This window comes from Peromyscus maniculatus, chromosome 20, assembly GCF_049852395.1.
Source record: "Peromyscus maniculatus bairdii isolate BWxNUB_F1_BW_parent chromosome 20, HU_Pman_BW_mat_3.1, whole genome shotgun sequence".
Taxonomy (NCBI): Eukaryota; Metazoa; Chordata; class Mammalia; order Rodentia; family Cricetidae; genus Peromyscus; species Peromyscus maniculatus.
In genome coordinates this window covers 36,537,925-36,561,567 of record NC_134871.1, presented here as the reverse complement: position 1 = coordinate 36,561,567, position 23,643 = coordinate 36,537,925, and the positions used below count along the sequence as shown (strand labels likewise).

General features: G+C 50.5%; 1 protein-coding gene across 1 annotated transcript in view; it reads right to left on the bottom strand.

The window, feature by feature from the left end:
* Positions 1-22,965, bottom strand: part of Ccn4 (cellular communication network factor 4) — a 31,673-nt gene extending 8,708 nt beyond the window's left edge. The window contains exons 1-3 of the mRNA XM_006980318.4: positions 22,670-22,965; positions 7,684-7,963; positions 819-1,079 (exon numbers count right to left, since the gene is read on the bottom strand). Coding sequence (XP_006980380.1) covers positions 819-1,079; positions 7,684-7,963; positions 22,670-22,738 — 610 coding nt within the window. The 5' untranslated portion in view covers positions 22,739-22,965. The remainder of the gene's footprint in view (positions 1-818; positions 1,080-7,683; positions 7,964-22,669) is intronic.
* Positions 22,966-23,643: the final 678 nt, after the last annotated feature.

Genomic DNA, 23,643 nt, shown 5'->3' with positions numbered 1-23,643 from the left:
TATGAATCTATTTATCTTATATTATCCATCCATCCATCCGTCTGTCCATCCGTCCCTCTGTCCTTCCATCTGTCCATCCATCCATCTATCCATCCATCCATCCATCCATCCACTTTCCAACCATTTCTCCTCTATGCATCTATCTATACATGCATGTATTGATGGTGCAGCACGCTTGTGCACACGAGTGTGCGTGCAAGCGTGCGTGCACATGCACACAGACACATTCCTATTTATCATCGATCTATTATCTATTTACTCATACATTCAGCCACCTATAGCCAAACACCTATATGGCTACCTCTGCAAACATGCATTGGGTACTTTCCAAGTATCTGGTAAAGGCACTGGGCTCCAGTAGGCAATGGTAGAAAAAAAAGAATCATGTTCCTGTCCTTACTCCCAGGGCTTACTCTTCTCAGGCTTACCTAGACAAAGCCTCCTCTGCTTGCCTGAGGATAGCAATTGGAACCCCAGAGTTATCTGGAAGGTCTGTCCACTCCCCCCATGCCCTGCCACCTGGTCCTCTTTCTAGGTCCTTACCCACTCCCTGGGATACTTTAATCAGATGATAGAGGACTGTATGTGTCACACCAGGCTTTTATGCTGGGAGAAGCCCATAAGGCAGACAGTAAGGATGATTCCATTTGCATTTTACAGATGGGGAATTTGGGTCCTAGGCAGCACATCCCCAAGACCACATAACCGGTGAGTTGTGGAGTGGGTAATGGCCTGGAGGCTTGATCTATGAAAGGAAAATCAGGACTCTAGGGGCTCGGTGGCATCCAGAGGCTCCACTGGTCCCTGCCCGCACTTACCAAAGGCTCTAGTGTCCAGCAACGCTGTCTGCCGTGGTCTCCTTGAATCATCGTCACATACCCACTGCTCGCAGCACTGGCCAGGTACTCTCACATGCCGGGACTGTCGGCACCAGAGGCGTGGGGGTCTGGGGCTCAGGCACAGTGGCGTGCAGCCCACCGTGCCATCGATACAGGTGCAGTTGTACCTGCAGTTGGGCTGGAAGGACTCGCCATTGGCGTAGCGCACGCCATCCAGGACGCAGCCCACACCGACCACCTCTGCAAACACAGGCGGTGGACATGGTCAGGCCGAGCAGCGTGGGCTCTGGGCCAAGATACTTCCGTGCAGTTTTCCCTCTGCCCAAGATGCCATGCCAAGAAATCACTCATGTGAGGAAGGAGGGGCTGTCTCACATATCAGCTGGCTGCACCCCAAGGGTAAAGAGTGGGCCATGTGAAGAGGTGGGATACAACAGGAAGAAAAGGTTCGGTGAAGGTCTTTTATGACATCAGGGGGCAGCCATTGGAGACTGTGCTGGATATTGGATGGGAGGATCCAGCACCATAGTGTAGGAGCTCAGGCATTTTTTTCTCCTTACACTGTCCCTAGCACCAGGCCTGGTGCTGATGAATGCCTGTCCAATGGAGGAAGGCATACACAGGAAACCAGAGCCTAGGAGCAAAATGGGGTGCCTTCCTCGGTACTGACTGTGGAGGCTGGCAGGAGCTGAGGACCCTATCCTGGACAGGATGACCATGGACTGGCTCTTGATGATCTCACTATAACGATGAGATGGTCCAATGGTCATCTGGAGTGTCTGTTGACGGCAACAGCCACTCATGACAAGTGTTGGGGAATAATGGAACAAGGAGGGGGTGGTGGATGTGGACATGGCTGTAGACTGAGAACATGTAGACTAGGAAGGTCCATGGGCCTGAGAGGGCTTTCCGCCTGCCTTCCACAAAGAGTAGATTGAAAGGGAGGCAGGCCAGGTGTTGATGACAGTCTTCCAGGTAGGGAGGGCATCTGCTATAGGTGTAAGGGCCTGATGAGGGAGCAGGCCTGGGGGAAGGAAGCAGGAAGAGAGAAGGATAAGGGTGTGTGGGGGGCAGTGAGACCAGATACATCTTCCTTGTGTCTCAATAGAAGATCTAGAACTCTTCCTGGCACACAGTAGGTGTTCAGTAAGTAACTTGAATGAGATGAATTATGTACTTAAAAAAACAAAACAAAAACAAAAACCCTTGTGGTACCGAGTAGATACCACAAGGGTTTTTGATAGAGAAAGCCACAAGACAGTTCTGGATGGCACCCCAGTGACCCAGGCAGAGGTTGGTGGCTTCTCAGACCAAAGTAACCAGAAAGCTCAGCTTCCAGACACATTTTCAAGGAAAGCTGCAAAGACTCCTGGGATTCAAGGGAGACTTTCTTTCTTTTTTTTGTTTTTTTTTTTTTTTGTTTTTGTTTTTTCGAGACAGGGTTTCTCTGTGTAGCTTTGTGCCTTTCCTGGAACTCACTTGGTAGCCCAGGCTGGCCTCGAACTCACAGAGATCCACCTGGCTCTGCCTCCCGAGTGCTGGGATTAAAGGCATGCGCCACCACCGCCTGGCTCAAGGGAGACTTTCAATGCTCTGTACTCAGATACTCAGACCCAGAAAGTGAGATCTTTGGTTTTCTCTGGAGAAGCCGAGACTGGGACAAGCTGGCTTCAAAGTCTTCATTAGACATGAGATATGTCTGGTGGAGTTGTTTATACAAGCAGGACTGTGGGACTTGGGGGATTGCTGGGCCAGATTCTACCCTTGGTGCTGTGTGCTCCTTGCGGGGTAGCATCTGGAACAATACGTAGGGGCTCCTGGGACAGCAGGAATGCCCACAGAGGAGGGACAGTTAGGAGTCTGCTGTCTGCAGGAACTCTGTCCTGTCTCCTGGATTGGTGGGGGCAGTGGCTGGTCATAAGTCTCAGGGCACCTGGCAGGTTTTGTAAGGAAACACATTGTCTCTTCCATTGTTATGTATAGCAAAACAATCTCAGCAAGGTGATGTCAGAGTGCAAGCTGGCCAATGAGCGGCAATCTCAGGGTGTGTACTGTACATCTGGCTGTTGCTGTCACTTTCTGAACATCCAGGAAGCAGGTGCTGGCATGCATGGACACCAGCTTCTGGCCCATGATCTCATTCAGGTCTCCCGATGATGACTTCATCGGGAACAGGAGAGGTTTGGGAGGGGGGGGGGATCGTGTGCTCAAAAAGCTGGTGAATAAAAGAATGGAGAGACACTAAACCCACAGCCTCCTTCCTTCTCCCTGACATCAGAAAAGGAGGGAGATGAGAGGAGAGGAAGGAAGAAGGTCAGGCAGAGGAAGAGAAAACAGGATGCAAGGGGGCCCCTGAGCCTCAGTCACCCTGCCACTCCCTCAGACTTCAGGAAGATGTGTATGTGCACATGTGTATATGTGAGTGTGTACACATGTGTATGCATGTGAATGCAGATCTTTGTGCATGCTAGTTTATATATGTATTCATTTACATGTGCATGTGTGTATATATGTATAGGCAGATCTCTCTCTCTCTCTCTCTCTCTCTCTCTCTCTCTCTCTCTCTCTCTCTCTGTGTGTGTGTGTGTGTGTGTGTGTGTGTGTTGATGGAGGGGAGATTGAAGCTTATGCTCTGCTCCCATGTGTAAAGATGTCAGTTTGGGACTCTGGAGTTCTTGGCAAAACAATCCTTCTATCAGCTCAAAGGAACTCACAGAAAATCCTTTGAAAATGCAGATACCAAGGCTACACAATACGTGACAGGTCTACATGCTAGAGCATTGCTTTCCTTAGACTCAGTAGTTTAAAGCCTTCCAGGAGTGTCCAGTGTGTAGTGAAAGTCAAGAAAATGTGCCCAGAAATGCTATCTCTGTAGGATGACTAATGGGGACACATGGGCAACCGACAAACCTGTCCCACATAGACCAAAGGGAGATCAGGGTACGTGATGACCATACATTATCCATCAGCAGAGGTGGGACCCCTCTTTGGGCACATATAGCCTTTCTACCTTCCCAGGAGACTGGTTTGGGGGTGGGAGGGGAAAAGCCAGCTCCTGTCTAACCTCACTTGAAAGTTCAGGTGAGACACAGCCAGCCTTCTTGTGGCTAAAAGAATTGCAGCAACCAAGCCGTCATGCTCCATTACTGGGACCTTTAAGCTCTCATCATCTGTGGCCTTGTGGAAGCAGGAACAGGGTTTGGGTCCTGTAACCTCACCTTCATATTGTCCTGAGTTAGTGGGCTGATGGGTGGATAGAGGCACATGTGTGTCAGGGCCCCTAGCCTCCACTTGATTCCTGCTATATCTAAGCTTGCAACAGCCTGACCCCGGAGAGGTTCTCACTCCTCATCACATTGTCCTTATTAAGGACATTGAGGTTTGAGAGGTTCAGGAGCTTGCCTGCCATCCCAGGAGTACTTAGTAGTAGCATTGGGGTTCCAGTTCAGTTGTCTCATCCCAAGCACCATGCTGAGTCTTCCATTTCCTCCTTTAGCAATGCAAGGTGGGGTGGTCCTGGAATAAGACCTTCCCCCTACCAAGGATAAGAGTGGACAGGGGCTGAGATGATTTTTCAGAGTGCAAGCAAAAGCCACAGGCACCACCCCTGTGTTTACCTCTTCCTACACAAGGTTGATTTGATGAAGATCCTCAGGTGTGTGGCCCAAGGTGGGGAGCCGCAAGAGGCAGCCCCTCCACCCAACTGCCTGTAAACACCATGTTCTTTTCAGCAGACCTTTTCATCCTGGTGTTTGTTTCATCTGCATTAGGGCAGTGTTTGGGCAACCTAAATAGTGGAACCTTCTGAAGTAGAAGGCACCGTGCCCTTCACTGTGTTTAGGTTGGCCTAGAAGCACCTTTAAAAAGTTTCTTTGAATGTAATTCTAATGTTTACCAACCATACACAAACCTAGAGTCCTCCTGACAGCTGAGCAGACTAGACAACACCAGACTCACTGTTTTGCCTGGCCTCTGTGGCCCAGGACAGTGACCACTGACAACCAAAGCTGGCATTTACCAGCATGCCCGTGGCTCTGCTGAGCCTCCTGGGTCCTGTGTGGAGCATTCCGATGACTTGTTTTGCGCTCGCCTTGTCTTGGCCTAATTCTCTGCAAATCTCCAGACAGGTTTAGCCTGTCCTGGGGGCCATGCCTTAGCTAAGCTGACCATGTGCTGACGGGCTGTCTGTTTGAGAGGCTCGCTTTTGCTTTTTTCTCACCCTCTCTGCACTTCCAGGCTCTGCCTTGCTTCTTGTATTTGGGCCTCGTGAATTCTGACATGTCGCATTTTTGAGGAAATGCTTGGGGAACACCAGTGAATCATGTATATACGTGCACATGTTTAAATATGAAACGTATACGTGCGTGCACACGTGTGTGTGTGTGTGTGTGTGTGTGTGTGTATGTGTGTGTGTGTGTGTGTGTGTGTGTGTGTGTGTGTGCATAAGAGTGCATTCATGTGCATATGTACAGAATGCACCTGATGTGCATTTGTGTGACTGCTTGTGGTGGGGCTCGTGGGTAAGAATGTACCTGGATGAAAGAGTTAAGTGTTGGAATTGGAAATAACAATGCTCTGTGGAGGCTCCTTTACAAACTTAACAATGGGCTGGGCCATTTCAAGTCCCTTGTAAGTCCTGGTTAACTGTATTTATTTCAATGTCTGCAAACCCACATGGCCAGGGAAGTCATAGGAAAGGCAAAAACCTATTGAATCCTACCTTTGGTCAGGGTGTTTATTTATTTTTCCCAAATAAATGGAAAGGAACTACATCAAGGTCCCTGGTGGAGGGGAGCTAAGAGACTGTAGTGGTTGGGGGTGAGATCTGCAATTGGAAGCAGGGAAGACAGTCTCTGGGTCCATGAGACAATGTCTATAAGGGGGCAAGGCCTGGCGTGTAAGATCCTATTATGGTTTTGGAGATTAGTGTAATCATAGTGAACCGAATTACCTTTCAAATGACCTTAAAGATAGCTGTTAGCCAGGAGAGGAATTATTAACTGGTCCAGTAGGCCTGGTCTCATGGGTGATTCCAGCACAGGGAGGCTGGCCAATTCTCCCTGAGTTATGGAAAAAGGTAGATAACTATTTATAATGTCAGTCTTGAGCACCAGCAAGCAGAGATCACCTGGGACTCAAGGGTTTATTTAAACAGGCTGGGACTGATGCTCAGGGAACACATTTTTAATCAATGCATTGGGTGATTATGCGCAAATTATGGTGCAAGTCTTCCTTGAACATGTTTTGTGGCATTAACAACAAATTCCAGCAAGAGGAGAAAACAGGAGAGATGGGAGAAGCAGGGCATTTACTGGAAAAGCCAAAGATAGCTGGGTGGTGGTTGCACACGCCTTTAGTCCCAGTACTCGAGAGGCAGAGGCAGGCGGATCTCTATGAGTTTGAGGCTAGCCTGGTCTCGAAAGAGAGTTCTAGGAAAGGCACAAAACTACACGGAGAAACCCTGTCTCGTAAAACAAAAAACAAAACAAAAACAAAACAAAGGTATCAATGTAAATGAATGAAAAAGACAGAAGAAGAGAAGAAAGAGCCACAAAGGAACCAGAGGCTCAAGTGGGGTTTACTGACTTGGGTTGTGTGCACACAATCCTCATCAACCACCCCCCACCCCAGGAATCTAAGGTGTCGGATAGAAAGAGGGACTGGACTATATATGGGGATAGTGGGCAAGATGTAGACTTATAGTTATGGAGGAGTCTTGATTGAATACTAATGGGAGAAGAGTTCCTGTATTTATGAAACTTCAAGGAATGTTTCATGTGTCAGGCTGTTGTTCATCATCATGCTGGCTCTCATCATTTGGTGAAGTGATGTTTAGAGAATCCAGACTAAGGACGCACGAGTCCAGAGAGGAGCAGGAGGTAATGAAGTCTCAGAAACATGGTCTCTAGGAACAGTAGCCAGGACAGGGGACACCGGATGGACCACATGTAGAATAAGCAACAGCCTTCCTCCAAACATGAGGATACTATACACACCCAAATCAAAGAAAGCAAAGGCAGTTAGAAACAGCAGGAAGAGCAAAAGGCACCATGGAAAGGGAGAATTCAAACAGGTACCCTACTTAGGTTCTGGTGAACATAGTCAGAACATAATAAATAGTCATGATTATAGAGCCAAAAAAAAAAAAAAATCAGAACAAGGATGTTTGAAAGACATCGAAGATGTCTGATGGCATCAGGGAGCTAAGTCATCAACTATCGTGGAGGGATGTTAATAAATGATCCAAAATTGGTATAGCAAACCAATTAAGATCTAGCAGAAGACATTGCTATGTAGTGATAACTACAAAAATAAAGGGCTAGCTAAGTTAAATCAATGGTAGTCACTGGTAAAGCATGGCTACCAGGAAATGGTGACTGCAGGCTGCCAGTTTTCATTATTTCGTGGCCACTGGCTTTTCTTAAGCATATTACTAAGCATTTTTAATTTAAAGGATCATTAAAATGTCTGAAGTACAATAGTGATTTGGTGTCACCCAAGAGGCCATTGGGCATCTATTAAAGAGTCCTATCTACCTAGAGAACAGAATCAGGCTTGAGTATTTCTTGGCAGAATTTCCTTCCTCAGGGAAAAATGTCTTTAATATAGAAGAGAGCAAGACACAAGACTTTAGGGATAAGAACAATCCATATTCTTATAAAAAATAAAAATAATGCAGTTATTGCTTTCTCCCCAGGATGACCCATCCTGTGGCTTCTAACTGTGGACTGGGTTGGTGCAGGCTTCCTGTCAAGCTAAGCCTGGCCAGGTGAAGGGCCGTGGGTGTTCGTGAGCCAGAGCTGGGGCGTGGGGGCAGTTGGAAGATATGGAGTCTCTCACTTACGTGCACACACTCCTATTGCGTACCTCGGGCGGTCCCCACTGTAATCGCAGTAGAGGCCCCGGTGTGGGTCACAGATGGCAGCCTCTGTGCAGTTGTCCCCGAGCTGCTGGGCACATATCTTACAGCATTCACAGCCATCTGTGATAAGGCTGACGCCCAGGGGGCAGCGAGGTGGGGACTGTGGGCACTCACATGGCCACTTGCAGAACTCAGGGCGTGTCGTCGTGTCCTCCAGTGGCACTGGGGTGAAAGTCATGGTTGTGGGGGTTGGAGAGATGACCTGTGGAGGAAGGGTAGAGGTGAAAATGAGGTTGTTGAGTCCAGGCTTCCCAAGCCCAAATGGCTGCAACTGCCTTTCCATCTCCATTGTGTTTAGAGGGGTTTCACAATTATTTACTTCCATATGATCAATAGACAAACATCCATTCCTTTCAATAAAGCCAGTAAGATTAAGGATCTCAGAGTTTAGGGGATTCAAAGCAATTCCCAGTCTGTGAAGTGCTGGGGCCTGGCATCCACCTCAGCCCACCTTGGCTTCCTTCTTTCCTTGGTGTCTTGATAGCCGCAGGAGTGTGTGTGGTGGCACTGAGTCCCAGGAGAGGGGGCCCAGGATTGGACAGTGCAGACTGGCTGATAAGTCCTGCTGCTGGAGAGCTGCTCTCAACCCACAGCTATTGTTCCCTTCTGTAGCTCTAAGCTCTTCCTCTACTGAGTCTTCTGTGCCTGGTCAGATGGTGTGTGTGTGTGTGTGTGTGTGTGTGTGTGTGTGTGTGTGTGTGTGTGTGCGCGCGCGCGCGCGTTGGTGTTCATGCATGCATGGGTATGTGTATGCCTTTGCATGTATGTGTATGTGTGTTGATGTGTGTAGCCAGAGGATATCCTCAGCTGTTTTTCTCGGGTGTTGCACACCTTGTCTTTTGAGATGGGGTCTCTCACTGGCCTGGAACTTGCTGCTTTAGCTACAGTGGCTGCCAGTCAACCTTAGAGTTGACTGTTCCTATCTCCCTGGTGCTGGGATCACACCACACCTGGCCTCTCACATGGGTTCCACGGATGCAAATCAGATCCTCCCAGTGTGTGGTGAGCTCCTTACTGATGGACCTTTCTCTCCAGCCCCAACATGGCTCCTCTCTAAGCCCAAGTTCAGCAGGCTAGCTCTTCACTGTAGTTAACACATGAGCCTTGGCAGCAGGGCCGCTGAGCTGCAGTAGCAGATTTCTGACCTCAGCTCTTTGCAGCTGTGTCTTCGCTGACCTTGAGGAGAGAGAGCCGGGCTCTGTGACTCAAGGAAGGAAGATGGAAAGGAGTCTTCATTTTTTTCATTCAGAACAAACGCCTTATTTCTCCCACCTGCACTCACTCCTCCCCAACAGCGCCATCTTATCCCCCAGCCCACAAGTTCATCTCCCCTCTGAAAAATGTGGGAAAGAGAAGAATGGGTCAGTGGGAAAGGGAAACTGATGCCCCAGTGTGTCTTGCGCTGGATAGCAGGCAGGTGGTAGGACCCTGGTGTCCAAGCATAAGACCTTCAAGATGCTTGCATCTCGGTAATCTACTCACCTGCCCACCCAGGCCCTATCTGGGTTCTTTGCCTTGCACTAGAGGAGACTGAGAGGCCTGAAGGAGGGAAGAGGATCACCTGCACTCTGTAGTTATTTCTGGGCTGTTTCAGCCATTCAGTAGACCTTTGCTGAGCAAGCATGTAGCCTTCTCTATGTTTTAGACACTTGAAGATAAAACTTAGTAGGTCCCATACTTGAAAGCTCATGCAACGTATAGGAAAGACAAGCATATGGATCACAGCATAAGACTATGGTTGCTGTGGAAAGTGCAAAGAAGCTCTCTGGAACGTGGGACAGGAATAGCTCTGACTAAAGAGGACCAGAGATGAGCTGCTGCATTAGTCTGACCTGCGGGTTCAGGACCTGGAACATCACAAGTGCACAGACATTGATGCAAAGAAAAAAGAAGGCACTGAAGGCCAGCAAGGCGATCATAGTGAGTCTGTCGCCCACCTGTAGCCTCGATGTAAGGTCCCAGCCACATCACTTCCGGGCTTAATTTAGGGGCCAGCCTAGTGCATCCTTTCCCTACCTCAGGCATCTTTGGCATACTTCCCTGCGGCTGAGATGCATGTCCCTGCTCTCTGTGACCTACGGTGACACTCTGAACCCTCAGTTACTAGATGTCTGCAGTGTGGATGGAGTAACTAACTGCCTTGTTGGGGACAGACACAGTGGCTTCTCTGTTAGGGTTTGTTTCTCTCTCTGTCTGAATGTAACACAGTATGCATAGTGGGCTCCCTAGGTGTCAACTGAATGTGAAGGTGGAGTTCTGGCTGCAAGTGCTGTGGGGTCACCTGATATTCATGACGTCATGCTCTGAACGGACCTTTCCTCTCTGCATTAAGTTTGAGAGTCAAGAAGAGAACACGGAGTCTGAGAAGGTTAGCTAGGAATATTTCCAGGTGGGGTTTGGACACACATCCCTTGCCTCCTGAAGCTTGTAACTGCGTACAAGGATGCCACTTTGAGAGCTGTTGTGATACTGAAGGTCTAGTGAGTGTGGAAACATGGGGGCTTAGCACATGAGAGACAACACACTTCCAGATGCTTCCCCAGCTCATTGGAACAGGCTGTAAGTTGGTGTACAGGTTCTGTGGGGTCGCCATCAGCCCCCCTCCATTCATCTAGAATAAGCAATCTCATAAGGCAGCCTTCTTTCTAGGTACCTGCCTGGAGCCCCCAGCATCTGGGCAGGGAAGGTAGGAAGGCCTTCTCAGACTTAGGCGATGCACTGGGCAGTGTCTTTATAGGCAAAACCAAGACCAAGCCTTGGCTGTTGGTGCCATCTAGTGGGAGGCAAGGCTTCCTGCTCTCCAAGCAAGAAGCACACTGCCATCCCAGGATTATCTGGGGTTTAAGACTACAGGCTAGCAGCTAGTTCAGACTTTTACGGATCAACCCTCTGTTACATACAGGGACACACAGATGACTACAGAGGACTTCTGTCTGAAGATGGGCAGTTCAGACAGAAATACGCACTGGCTCTTTGGCTAATGAATCCACTGATTCTTACCAAACACCTACTGTGTGCCAGACTCTGTGATGGCCTTGGAGGAAGCAGCATTGCATGGAGTCCCTCCCCTCACTAACACATACCCAGGGGTGATGTGTACACGATATTTGCAACAAGGTGATGAGTAGCCGCAGTGACATTATCCGCTCACACATTTCATTTGTCGACTCAACACAACTCTAGCTTTGACTTGGTCCTGGGTGCCGGGCTGGGCACTGAAGTGGGGGAGGCAAACCAGCACACCTGACTTCAGGAGTAGAGAGAAGGAATGCGGAGGTGCACAAGGTGGGGGCCAACGTCTTCCAGGAGTGGCAAGGCTGTAGAAACCACGATGAAAGAGCAAGATCGGACCCAGCGTCAGGAAGGAGGGCCGGGGACTGGAGTCCACGAAACAGCCGGCACAGAATACTGAGTTGGTGGCATGTGGTATCCCGAGTGCAGGAGCACATGTATAAGTCAGGGTGGGTGTGAAGAGGCAGGGACTGGCTGGCTGCTGATGCCCACTGAGTGCATTGGCCAAGAATAGTCCTGAAGGCCCCACCCACTGAGAGATTTTAGCAGGAGATGCTTGGGGCAGATGTGGGCTTGGAGCAAAACACACTGAGCCATTGTGCCAGGCCTTTGCTTGGTCATCATTCCTGTGGCATGAGGGATCTCTAGCCCAGTTTTCTCCTCTGCAAGTGGCATTCTTACTTATCCTTGAGTGAACAGCTTTATGCTATAGGTCCCAGCTGTACAGTCTGTCCCCTGAGAGTCACCACCCCGAGGACATGAGACCAGCATCCAATGGGCCCTGTCACTCAGACCACCTCTCCCCCCCCTATGTTGATGGGTATATTATTTGTATTTTACACATCAGGAAGATGATGAGAACACCTAGCTATCTCAGAACATGGATTAGAACTCAGGTCTGTTGGATTTAGCATTTTTCCCACTATGGTGCATGAAGGGAGAATTTCTTGATGGAAGGAACTAGCTGAAAGACATTCAGGATACCATCTGGGGAGGCAGCCAAGAAGTGCCTGGGAGATGGTGAAATGGCTTCGCCTATAAAAGTCTGATGACCTGAGCTGGACCCGTGGAATCCATGTACGGAAGACAGATGCCATGACGTGCATTTGTAATCCCAGGACTCCTAAAGTGAGACAGGTGGGGAAAGAGGAGGATTTCCCTGAAGCCTGTGGACCAGCTAGCCCAAAATGGGCAGTGCAGCAGAAACTGAAAGGGTCTTCCTGCCTTAGCAAGGTGGAAGGAGAGAACCAACTCCTGAAAACTGTCTTCTGGCCTCCACACATGCACAAACTGATACTAAATAAAAATGAGTTAAAAATTTAAAAAAGAATGAGCTGGAGAGATGGCTCAGCCATTATTAGGATCACAATCAAAATTTAAAAATAAATGAGAGCTGGCAATTATGGGGGCAGAGATCAGACCTCACAGAGCTGGACACATGACAGGTGTCAATACGGCCCCCCCTCCCCCGTCAACAGAAAAGATAAGTGAACGTACATTTCCTCAGCTGAACTTTGAACCCTTGAGAGCAGGGTCACCTGCCATTCTCCTGTTTTGTGGTATGAATAAATACACAAATCTTGGAGGTCTCTACAGCTGGTATTTATGGAGTGCTTCTTGTAGCGTTGTACTCATACTCTAGCTCATAAATTGTCTAACATATTACGAAATGGGCCTGCTGATTTTCCTGAGTGGTGAGGAACTGGGCCCTCAGAAAGCATTAGCGACCTGACAATTGGTCTGTAGGTCACCTAGGGAGTCATGAATGGGACCAAGTTGCTCTCTGCCCAAAGCTTTTTGAAAAAAGTGTTTTATTATTATTATTATTATTATTATTATTATTATTATTATCATTATTATTATTATTTGTGTGTGTCTATGTCTGTATGTCTGTGTATATCTGTATCTGTGTGCATGCCATGCATGTGTAGATGCCCAAAGAGACCAGAAGAGGGTATCAGATCCCCTGGAGCTGGAGTCATAGGGGATTATGAGCTGGTGGACATGGATTCTAGGAACCAAACTCTGGTCCTCTGGAAGAGGACGAAGTGCTCATAACTGCAGAGTCAGCTCTCCATCCTCTTCCCTGGAGCTTTTAAGCAATTAATTCATCTGCCCTTGCAATTAACTCACCAGGAGGACTGTGCTCCTGGGGCCAAAGAGATCAAGACTTGGTGAGCCTTGTACTCACAATACAATCGGCAAGCCCATCAACTTCCTGTGGAAGCAACAGGTATGCAGGTAAGCCCAATAGCTTGCAAAACTTAGCCTCATGTGGTCTGGGAGCATGACTCTGGGTGAGGTGGGAGGATGGGGAGAATCTCCTGCTGACCTAAAGGGAGGAGCAGCCCTTTGTGCTCCTTAAGGTGCCATAAAATCTCCAGAGGTACCCTCCTTTTGGGGGATACTGCCCTGGACCCATAAGACCCTCTTCCTGCACTCTTATTTTTCTTGGGATTCTGTCCCTGCTTTTCCCCAGAGAGCCCTGATTGTCATCCTCTTACACATCACAGGGTCAGTGTGCCTACCCTGAACGTAGGCAGACACATCTGTGCAGACACGCTGCCCTGGGACCCTGTGTTACTCTTAAGGCAGAAAGGGGAATGTAAATCATCAAGTAAGGGGAGTCCTGGCTAAGAAGGACAGAGACAGGAAAAGAGAAAAAACAAAAACAAAACAAAAGGCTTGGTCTTCACAAATTGAAGTTGTTCACATAAAACTCCTTTTACGATGTGCCTCTGGCACCAGACCCCGCAGACGCTACTGTGTTAATGGGAAGACGAGGAGAAACTGGCAAGCCTGAGATGCCTCCCAGACCGAATGCACAGTACGTGCTCGGTCATAGCTGGCCTACCCAGCTCCACCGCTGCAAGGCCTACCTGCCCTCTCCACTCCGAGACCCTCTCCACTCCCTGCTCAGGATTCTTTAGCAGACACAAAGCCCAACAGAACTTCCTGGACTTTCTTACCCACCAGAAGAATCACTTCAACGGCCAGAATACACTGACAAATCTATTACAGTCCCCAGAGATCCACACTTAGGCTGCTAGAGAGGAGATGGGCAGCAAGGCTGTTCTGGATAGTTCTGAATGCAGCCACCACCAACACAGATGCCCTGATCCCAAATGAACTCTCTAGATTCTTCTAGATAGGCCTAGAGCTTGAGTTGGCCAGTCATCCTTGTGATTCTTAAGAGGATAGGAACAATGGTTTGAGAACAATGGGTGGGGGCCAGGGAAGCCTATACTTTATGCATGGTATAAAGTGCCTCAAAGTGCCCTACACAGAACCTCCAGACATAGCTGTGGAGCATACACCATTCTTTCACCCCTCAGGACACAATGCTGTTAAGGGATGGATAGCAACTCATCATAGCCCTCGAGAGTTTGTTAAAGTGTCTGAAAGGAGCCTGGTGGCCATGTCACTAAGAGTCCCACACTTCTAGACAAAGCAGACAGTGGGCAGGCAGGGTAAAAACCTCTGCTGTTACGCACAGGAGCGCCTAAGCTGATTGGAGTGGAGAAGGAAGGTCCAGCGCCGTGGGAAAGCCTGCATATGCAACTGTGATGTGCTGTTTACCGGTGAGCAGTGATTGAGGGTGGGGCAGCCCGGTCCATCACTCTAGATGGACCCTGAACCTAAGTCAGTCCTCTGGGCTTCCCACCACGGGATTACTCCATTTTTATAAAGGTGCCCAATAGAGACAGAGGATCAGAAAATGGGACCTGGCCTGGGTGGAAAGGACCCACCAGGGGACCCAGTGATGTCTGTCTCTCTTTTCCTAGGGTGTGAGTTGCCCAGTGGTGAGATGACAGGGTGAAGTGAGGGGACCTCATGTGACAGCCTCCCATCCTCACCACTGCCATGCTGGGCACTGGGGACTGTCATCCTATCTGAACTGTCATCCTCGTTTGTAAAAGGATGGTGGTGGCAGGGCCCTTCATCAGTCCTGATGAGAAGCGTTATCCCCAACTCCAATGGAAGAAATGAAGGCTCAGTGAGCTGAAGGAACTCCTTTGAAGTTGTGTCTGACCCTGGTGTTCCCTCTGGAGTATGCATTTGTCATTGCTAGCTGACCCCTGGTGGAACATTTAGGCACAACATCCCAAAGGCTTTCAGCCAGGCTCTCCACTCCCCCCACCCCAACCCCATTCCCTGAGCATCGCCCAAGTGCACCCTGGAACCTGTGGACACTCAGGAGGTTTCCCCTTGCTGGATGAATGAATATGCAGTTTGTCATCGCACCACACCCTCATCCATCCATGTTCATTCATTTGTTCTTCCACCTTCCTATCACACTTATACACTAAGCCTCTGCTGAGTACTGGGAGCCTGGGGGGACAAAGTATGGGCCACGGCAGGATTGTAATAAACAGGGATGATCCTTGCTTCCAAAGGGTCCCACAAGAGGAGAGAATGGTTCTATCCATTTGTCCAGCAAGGGGAAACCTCCTGAGTGCCCACAGGTTCCAGGGCACACTTGGGCAATGATCAAGAAGCAGCTGGGGAGGGTGGAGAGCCTGGCTGAAGCCTCTGGGATGCTATGCCTAGATGTTCCACCAGGGGTCAATGTTGAGGCAAGAATGGTGGAGCACACCTCAAATGACTAGGGATCTGGGGGGAGTCTCCTTGCCTAGAAGCAGAGGATGAGAAGAGAGGCTCTGGGGAGGTAAGAGACAGGGTGGGTCTGGGCCCAGGCTGTGGTGCGCACTACAGGAACCTGTGGATTCCACTGCCTTGTTGCTGTATTTCTGATTCTTTGGATGGTGCCACTTTTCCAGTGTCTCCTGGGAGCTTCTGGACATCTGGTCCCCTAGACCACTGTATGGGTGGATCTTGGCACCAAGTCTTTCAGGCCTGGGCCAGGGCCCTATCCCCTCTAAGCACAGCCTTGGATTCCCATGTTGCACATTCAAGAGGGATTTCAGGGAGCGAAGTTGGCCGAAATGTTCACTCCAGCTGGCTAGGGATCAGGACAAGGAACAAGGAAGACTTTGTAATTTCCTTCCCATCAATTTTAAATACTGTATTTTGGGATCCTCTGGCAGGACAAGGTAATTTTGTGTAGAGAGGATAAAGGGGACCAGAGATAAAGATGTTTCCAAACTATAAGCACTCATTCATTCATCAAATTTACTCAGAGGCAAGGCATGGTAAATAGTGCTGTGAACAAGTGCTCTGCCCTTGAGGGGCAGAGATAGAAGGATCTTGAGCTCTAGGCTAGACTGGAATGTTCTAGGCTAGCTTAGGATGTATATCAATACCTTATCTCAAAAGTGAAGGACAACGTACATAGAGCCTCTATTGACCTCCAGGTACAATGATACATGCCCACTTCAAGCTCTAGTCCCTTCATTCAGAGAAGACAAGAATGCGAAAAAGACCAAGGGAGGGGTGAGGCAGCCACAACCTGCCTACAGCTCAGGGCTTCTATGCAGAGACCAGAGGTGGTTTCTTTCAGCAGTTTTAAGAAAATCACAATACAGCCTAGCAGTGGTGGCACACACCTTTAATCCCAGCACTCAGGAGACAGAGGCAGGTAGATCTCTGAGTTCAAGATTCTTGATTTGGTACCAAGTCTAGAAGCCACTGATTGCTGCCTGGGCCTCTTAGCTACTGGGTCAGGTTCTCATTCAACATTCCCTCCCCCCTCAGGCTTCCCCCAACCCCCCTCCCCCCACAGCAGGGCATCTCCACTTTAGAAAGATCTTTGGTCACCCTTTTCTGTCTACCCTCCCCACATACAATCTGCCTAGACCCCACCAGGCCTGGCCTGGCTTTATGAGTCACAGCAAAGCCTGCCCTGAGCACCTACACTGTACTAGAATAGCCATTGACAGACTGGTAGGCAGCACGTCCATTCAGGAAGGAACTTAGCATGAGCCAGGCCTGTGGAGAGCACAGCGTATGCAAAGGCCCAGAGTTGAGGAGCCCAGGTGGATCAAAAATTAAGAGATGTTATAAGCTTTGTAGGAGTACAGGGTATGAACAAAGGTCTTCCATAGGGTGATGCCAGTGCAGTTCCGGTTGGGTGATGTGATCCCTTCCACTCGACAAGGATAAGATCTCTTGGGATGTCTGTAGCTCTACTTGGGAGATGTGAGAAAGGTTTCTTGGAGGTGTCCCAAGTAGGTACCACTCATGGCATGGGATGGGCAAGGCTAGAATGGAAGAACAACCAGGGTATGTATATCGAATGGAGAGCTGGGAAAATGAACTCAGGAAATAGTTTTCAAAATGAGCAAGGTAGTCATGAAGGGTGAGTCTCAAAAACATGGATGGGCAGTGAGAGCTGGTTAAGGGCCCTGCAGTGCCCACCAAGATGGTGGGACCCCCAGGGTCAGGCTGGGCTAGCTCTGGTCAGGACAAAAGGGAACAGCTGTGGATTTGCGACGAACACTAGGACTGGAGAAACAGCCCTGGGACCTGGAGAGAGGAACATGACCAATGGGACATCTCCGAACAGGGACACATTGGTTTTGGCAGCAAGATTAGCACCTCTCTGCAGGAAGGTATTAATATCTTCCCCACCTCCCCAACCCCCCACGATTAACCAGTGTGAGTCCTGCAGCTTGTTCAATGGTGGCTCCACCCCAGGAATGAACGTGTGGTTTCCAGGTAGCTTCTGCAGGAAGCAAGTTGAAGAGCCAAGTCCAACCTCTTCTCGATTTCAAGATGAGAAAATGAACATAGGGAGGAAAGTGGGGTGCCTAGAGCTGCCCAGCTACTCAGGGAGTCTACCATTCTACTAAGGACGGGGTTAAGATTTAGCTTTCTTAAATCTTCTATCCTTCGAGCCCCCTCAGACCTCTCTAGCCCCGGAGAGACTCACAGCCCACTTTCCTTCTCTTCCTTTACAGACTGGAGGCAGAGTCCCTGAAGGAGCTCTTAGAGCCTGCCCTCTGCCCTCCCCATCCCCTGCCTCCAGCGGATCTTCAACAGTGGAAACCTTGCCTGGTCTTGCCTCCCGATCCCAGACTGGTGGGCGGGCCAAGATCAAATCGCATCCCTGGAATGTCCATTATCCCCTTTCAGAGGCCCAGTTTCTTCCTCTTCTCCCTCCCTCCTCCCTCCAGCCTCCTTCACCTCTTAGTGTATGGAAAAGAGGAGGAGGAAGAGGAGGAAGGAGGAAGAAGGTAGAGGAGGAGGGGATGGGGTGGGGGAACACTGGCCAATGAATGTCAGGATGTCAGCATGGGAGCAGAGAATAGTTTATCTCATCCACTGTTTTAAAGTCCACAAGCAAGCTTGAGTTATCAGGAAACCATCGCCCACGCAGGTGCCTTGTTTTCTCAACCATCTAACGCAGATCCTATGCAGGTGTCCCTGCTTCCTAACAGAATAAGCTATGAGCCCTACAGTCAAAATGGAGGGCTTATTGCCTCTGACTCAGTTCTTTTTTTTTTTTTTTTGAGACACACACAACCCTGCAAGCATCCTCAGTATCACCTCACTATTATCGCCACCATCTCTGTCATCACTTACCATCACCATAACTACTATCAACACCGTAATCCCTGTCATCATCATCATCATCATCACTGGGACTTCTGTTGTCACCGCCATCTGTATCATCACCCCCTCACCACCATCACAACACCATTGTCACCACCGTCTCTGTCCTCACCATTACCTTCGTGACCACTATCGTGCCCAGCAGCAGCATGCCACCGCCACCTGATTTCCTCTCTTGCACAGTTCCCTGGAGTGCTCACTGACTTCGCTCTCAGGGCTGGGGACCTGGCTTTAAAAGATTCCCTGCTCTGAGTCCTGGAGAGCAGACCCTGTCCTGCTCTGCGCATGCGTGGTACGGAGCCCAGGCCCCTAGTGCCTGTACTCCTGGACTGGAGGCTTGCCTGAAGCCTGGGCCTCCACTTGCTTGGGCTCCAGCACAGCTGCTGGAACAATGGGACCGTTTGCTGAGTCTGCAGGCTCTCTTTGCCTTCCCTCCATCTTCTCCACCCTCCCACCCTCTCTGGAATCTAGTGTGAACGTTTAAAGGGACACTTTCCCCTTTAAAGGGACAGTTCTGCATCAGGGACACCTTCCCCCAAGATATTCGGCTTGTAAGCCCGGCTCAGAACCCTCCCCCAGATGACCCCTCCTCACCAAACGTTGCACCTTTGTGTCCATTTATCAGCCACAGACGGAATTTTCTAGTAGCTAAATCAAAAGGAGCCAGAAGCAGGTGAAATTGACTTCAATTGTATGTTTTGTTGAACCCAAAACACAGTCTAAACATATCCTGTCAAGAGGAGTCAGGGTAGGAATTAGAGAGTCTGCTACTGTGGATTGTCTCCACTGAGGTCTGCAATCCAATGGACCATTCACCAGGGTTTCAGGGTCCCAGTGGCTGGGACAGATGCTGCAAAGGGCAGTGAGGCCCTGGACCCCAGCACACACTGCCTTCTCAGTGGGCAATGTTCCAATGTGTTGTTATACATGGAGGCTAAAGCTGTATGTGAGAACTCAGTGGGCCTCTTATCCTCCTGGGGCTGGCAAGTGGGGCATCTGTAGTACGCTGCCCCTAAGAGCTCACATGCCAAAGTGTAACTCTGAGGCCTTACAGACGCCCTCCCAACCCTGAGTGGCTTCTATATCTGTGGTAGCCTAGCCGTGGTGTGGCTCCTTCCTGCTCTCGGTGGAATCATTTGGGGGAGACTCTTGTGGTCTCTGGGAGATAGTGGGGTTCCACAGCAGGTTTTAGAGTTGGTGTCTGCACCAGGTCCCAAGCAGCCTCGGCAGGTCCCTGCTCAGTTGTAGACAGAGCCGTCACAAATCCCTGTGTTGTGTGGTGTGTGGGTTTGCCAAAGGACTAGAGGTCTGCCCAGCCCACAGCCCAAGATTGGTATGGGGTAGCCCTCCTGACATCCATCCCTGGACAAATGCCATACCCAAGGGGCCAAACTGACTGTCAGTAGCCTTCCTGCAGCCCCCTGACAAGCCCTGTGGTAGGACTGAGCCAGCCAGGGACTTCAAGACACTGCAGGGCTCCAATCTGGGGGTGGGGGTGGGCGGGGCTGCTGACTCACAGGCTGCACTGTGCCTAGGTCTGGGGAGACTGTCTGTGGGTCCCGCTTGATTTCTCATTTAGAGGGCAGATTTCATCACACACCCAGGTCTCTAGGATTCTGTCATAGGTTCTGGGAATAGAGAATGAGTTTGTATTTCCTATCTAAACAATGAATTCTTCCCCCTCCCCCTTCCCCACATCTTTTACTTACACTTACACTTACACACACACACACACACACACACACACACACACACACACACACAAGCACAAATTGTGTGAACAGCATGCACACACGAACAGGGAGAGAAGATTCAGCCAATTGCAGAACCGCGTCCCAACCTGTTTATCCTGGAAGACCTTGCCTTGTCCTCTCTCATCTCTCATTCCAACACGTGTGTGGATGTCTCCAACCTCCAGCCTCATCAACCTCCAGCTCCATTGGGGTCTAGCCCACATGTACCCCATTTCTGGGCAAAGACTCAGAACAGTGTAAGACTTCATTGAAGAAGGCTGCTCCTACGTTCAAATGTCACATCCACAGACTATTAGCTGTGTGGCCTTGGGCAAGTTATCTACCCTCTCTGAGCTTCAGCTTTTGCATCTACAAAGGAGGTTGATTGCATTTTCTTATTATTATGACAGGAATTTCAGAGATGCTGAGAATCACTAGATGTTGGGGGTGCTAAGGCTAGTACTTCTCTCTCTGCACAGGCATGGCACATGGGTGGGTATTACCAGGGACACAGCCTTTGGGAAGGCTCACATACCCTATCCTCTACCTCTTAGCAGGTGGGCACTCGACACTTGTCCAAGAAAAAGAAACGAGATTAAAAACAAACTGTTCCTCACACCGAGCGTCAACCACAACACGGCCATACGCACCAGGCTTGGCATCTGAGCTGAGGATCTGCCTCCCTCACTTTGGATGGCCCCCTCCCCAGCTGGCCTCCCCCATTGCCAACAGCCCATTAAGCTGTGTGTACATCAGACAGCCTCTCCCTCCCGGCCCACTTCCTCAAAGTCTCCTTGGCAATCCTCATTTCCCACATACTTTCCCTTCCATACGGCCAATGCGAGTCATTCTTTCCATGGGGCCCACAGGCCCCTTGCTGGACTTGAACTCCCGTTCTGTATTAGTTCTGGAGGATGCCATGTGTGGAATTTGGTCACGAAGCCAGGCACTGGCTTCTGGGCAGAGCCCAGCCCTTTACTGTCAAGGGTACTGTGTCAGGGGTTTTGAGGACATCCTAGGAACCCAGAACTTTCTACTAAGAGGCCTCGAGTCCCCTAAGAGGATGAGTGAGTAGCCTGGGAGCTTTTGCTGAAAGCACCCCCTCCGGACTCTGGATCTCTCAGCTGAGATCCCGTGAAAAGCCCCGATTCTGTCCCCCACTATCCCCCAGCCATGGCAGCTTTAGTAGCGAGTGAGCAGGCTCCAGCGCAGGCCTGACCACGAGCCTCTCCTCTCATCCCTTCACCCTGACTCTGACTGTCCTCTTACCAATTCTCCATCCACACCCGGCCCTCCCAGGCCCCGCCACCTGCAGGCTTGTACCCAGTCACATCCAGTCCTGAGGCAGAGGCAGGCCTAGTTCCTTCCTTCCTGGGCTCCAGAGGTAGGAAATGGTGGGAGGACTGAGTGGGGAGGATGTGCCCCAGTGTCTGACTGTGACCCTGGCCACTTACTCATCCTGACCCCAGACAAGTCCCGAGTCACTCCAAACCTTTGCTTTTTTCTGGCTGTCCTTTGTGAAGAGGGCTTTTTGTTTGTTTGTTTGTTTGTTTGTTTTTGTAGGGTTAAGTGCTGGCACCAACAAGCACCATGCAAGGGCTAGAGGACTTGGGTGCAGACTCACTGGACAGGTTCATTCTCTGCATGCAACACCTCAAGGTGCCTTTTACCCAGTCCCAGCCCAGTCTAGTTCTGAGCTTCACTGGAAATGGACTGAGCCTGTGTGCCCAGGAAGGTAGCTGAACCCTGACTCCAAGTCTCCTCAATCATGAATAGGCATGTTAGCCCCCCAAAGAAATCCTTGGCATAATTCCATAACAATAGCCCTGCGACTCCCACGGTTTTGGCCCTCATGTGGGACTCAGACTCAGAGGGGCTGGGGTTCACCCTGCTGCCCCAGGGTGCCTCCCCTCTGCCTAGCCACCCCCCTCACTGCCCCACCAGCTTGCCCTCTTGTCCACCCCTTCCCTCTCCCGCCCCTGCTCTGCTCCAGCAGGCTTCCCTACTTTGCCACGTGTCTCCTTTCCTTGGCTCTTGAGGGTGCAAACTGCTGTCTCTCCCTCTGGACCCAGGTGGGAGAGAAGCTTCCAGATGCCTTCTGGGAATGGCAGGACAGGAACATACTCACTGGACAAACCATGAAGGGCCACAGGAACCCAAGGTGTCAACCAATGCAGCTTGAAAACACCCCAATGTGGCTTGCTCAGAGGGAATTTGCTGAAAGCAGGCATGCTCCTTCCTAGTTAGCTTTCCCTGGGGCTTCCCAGCACCTCTCCTCTTGGGAGCGCTGATGCTCAGAGTCCTGGGATTTTCAAACTCACAGGCTCTGGATGCCCCCAACAACCCCCCTCATTTAATGCTGCTCTTAATGGGTGAGTGATCCACCCCAGATCACACAGCCAGTCCGGGGTGCTGATCCCCAACCCCCTGTTTTGTTGAGTGTTCTCGTATGAAAAGAGAGGAAAGCAGCCTGGATCTCTTGAAGAGTCTCCTTCTGCCCCCACTCCACCAGCTTCTGATCCCAGCAGCCCTCTCCTTATCTGTCCACCATTCCAACCCATCTTGCCTTGACCCCCAGTCCCTTGGCCTCAGCACCAGGCAGGAAGGGATCAGGTCCCCCTCGCTGATCCTTTCCAGGCAGGACTCACCGTGGCCAGGACGTTGCCCGCCACCAGGGCTGCCACAGCTGCCAGCGTCCAGGGCAGGAGCCACCTCATGCCTGGAAGTCAGCGGCACAGGAGCTACCTTTCAGCCCAGAAGATGCAGATGCCTCTCCAGGGAGCTGGGCCAGGACTGGGCTGGCCCATCAGAGCAGCGGAGAGCCTTCCTCAGCCCCCGGGGGGGTTTATGAAAGCGACATCTGACGTCAGGCCAACAGACTAGAGCCCTGCATTTTCCTCTAAAAAAACTTTTCCTGCTTCTCTCCCTCTCTCTTTTTCTTCCCTCTGTCCCCACCTCCAGCCCAGCTTGGCCAGCCTCCCTGCTCTGACAGCTCTTAAAGGGAAAGTCCCAGGACTGACTCCACATGGGGAGTGAATTCTCACCCAGCATTGTCCTCCTTGTTCTTGGAAGGATCAGGTTCTCGGGGGGGGGGGGGGGGGGGGCAGAAGGGAGGAAGCCAGAGGATGCAGGCTGGATGTGGGGATGCTGGAGACAGTGTGGGGGCTTTGCAAGGGCTGCGGGGGGGGGGGGGAAGGGGGGAGCTTCCCTTCTGTCCCACTGCTCTCTTCCCACGGGCTAGCCTTTCTTCACTGTCTTTCCCACCTCTGACTCAGCTGCAAGCAAAGGAGTCTCTTACTCCACCCAGAAATGACAAGAATTTACCACTGACATGCCTGAAGGTGCCAGCCAGCTATCAGCAGGGTCTGCACTGCTCCTCAAGGCCATGGACGCTGGTGGCAGTTCCTCTCTCAGCTGGTTCTGCAGCCAGGATCCTCAGTCCGTTAGCCTGCCTTCTGTGTCTTTGGATATTTCTTATTCTTGGTGGGATGGGGCTCCTGGCCTTTCTAGACCTAGTCAAAGAAATCTCATGTGTGCATGACAAAGCGAAGGGAGCAGAGAATCTTCTGAAGTCCCAGAAGCTCCCCACGGGTACTGTTTAGCCTCCCACCTCAGCTTTCCC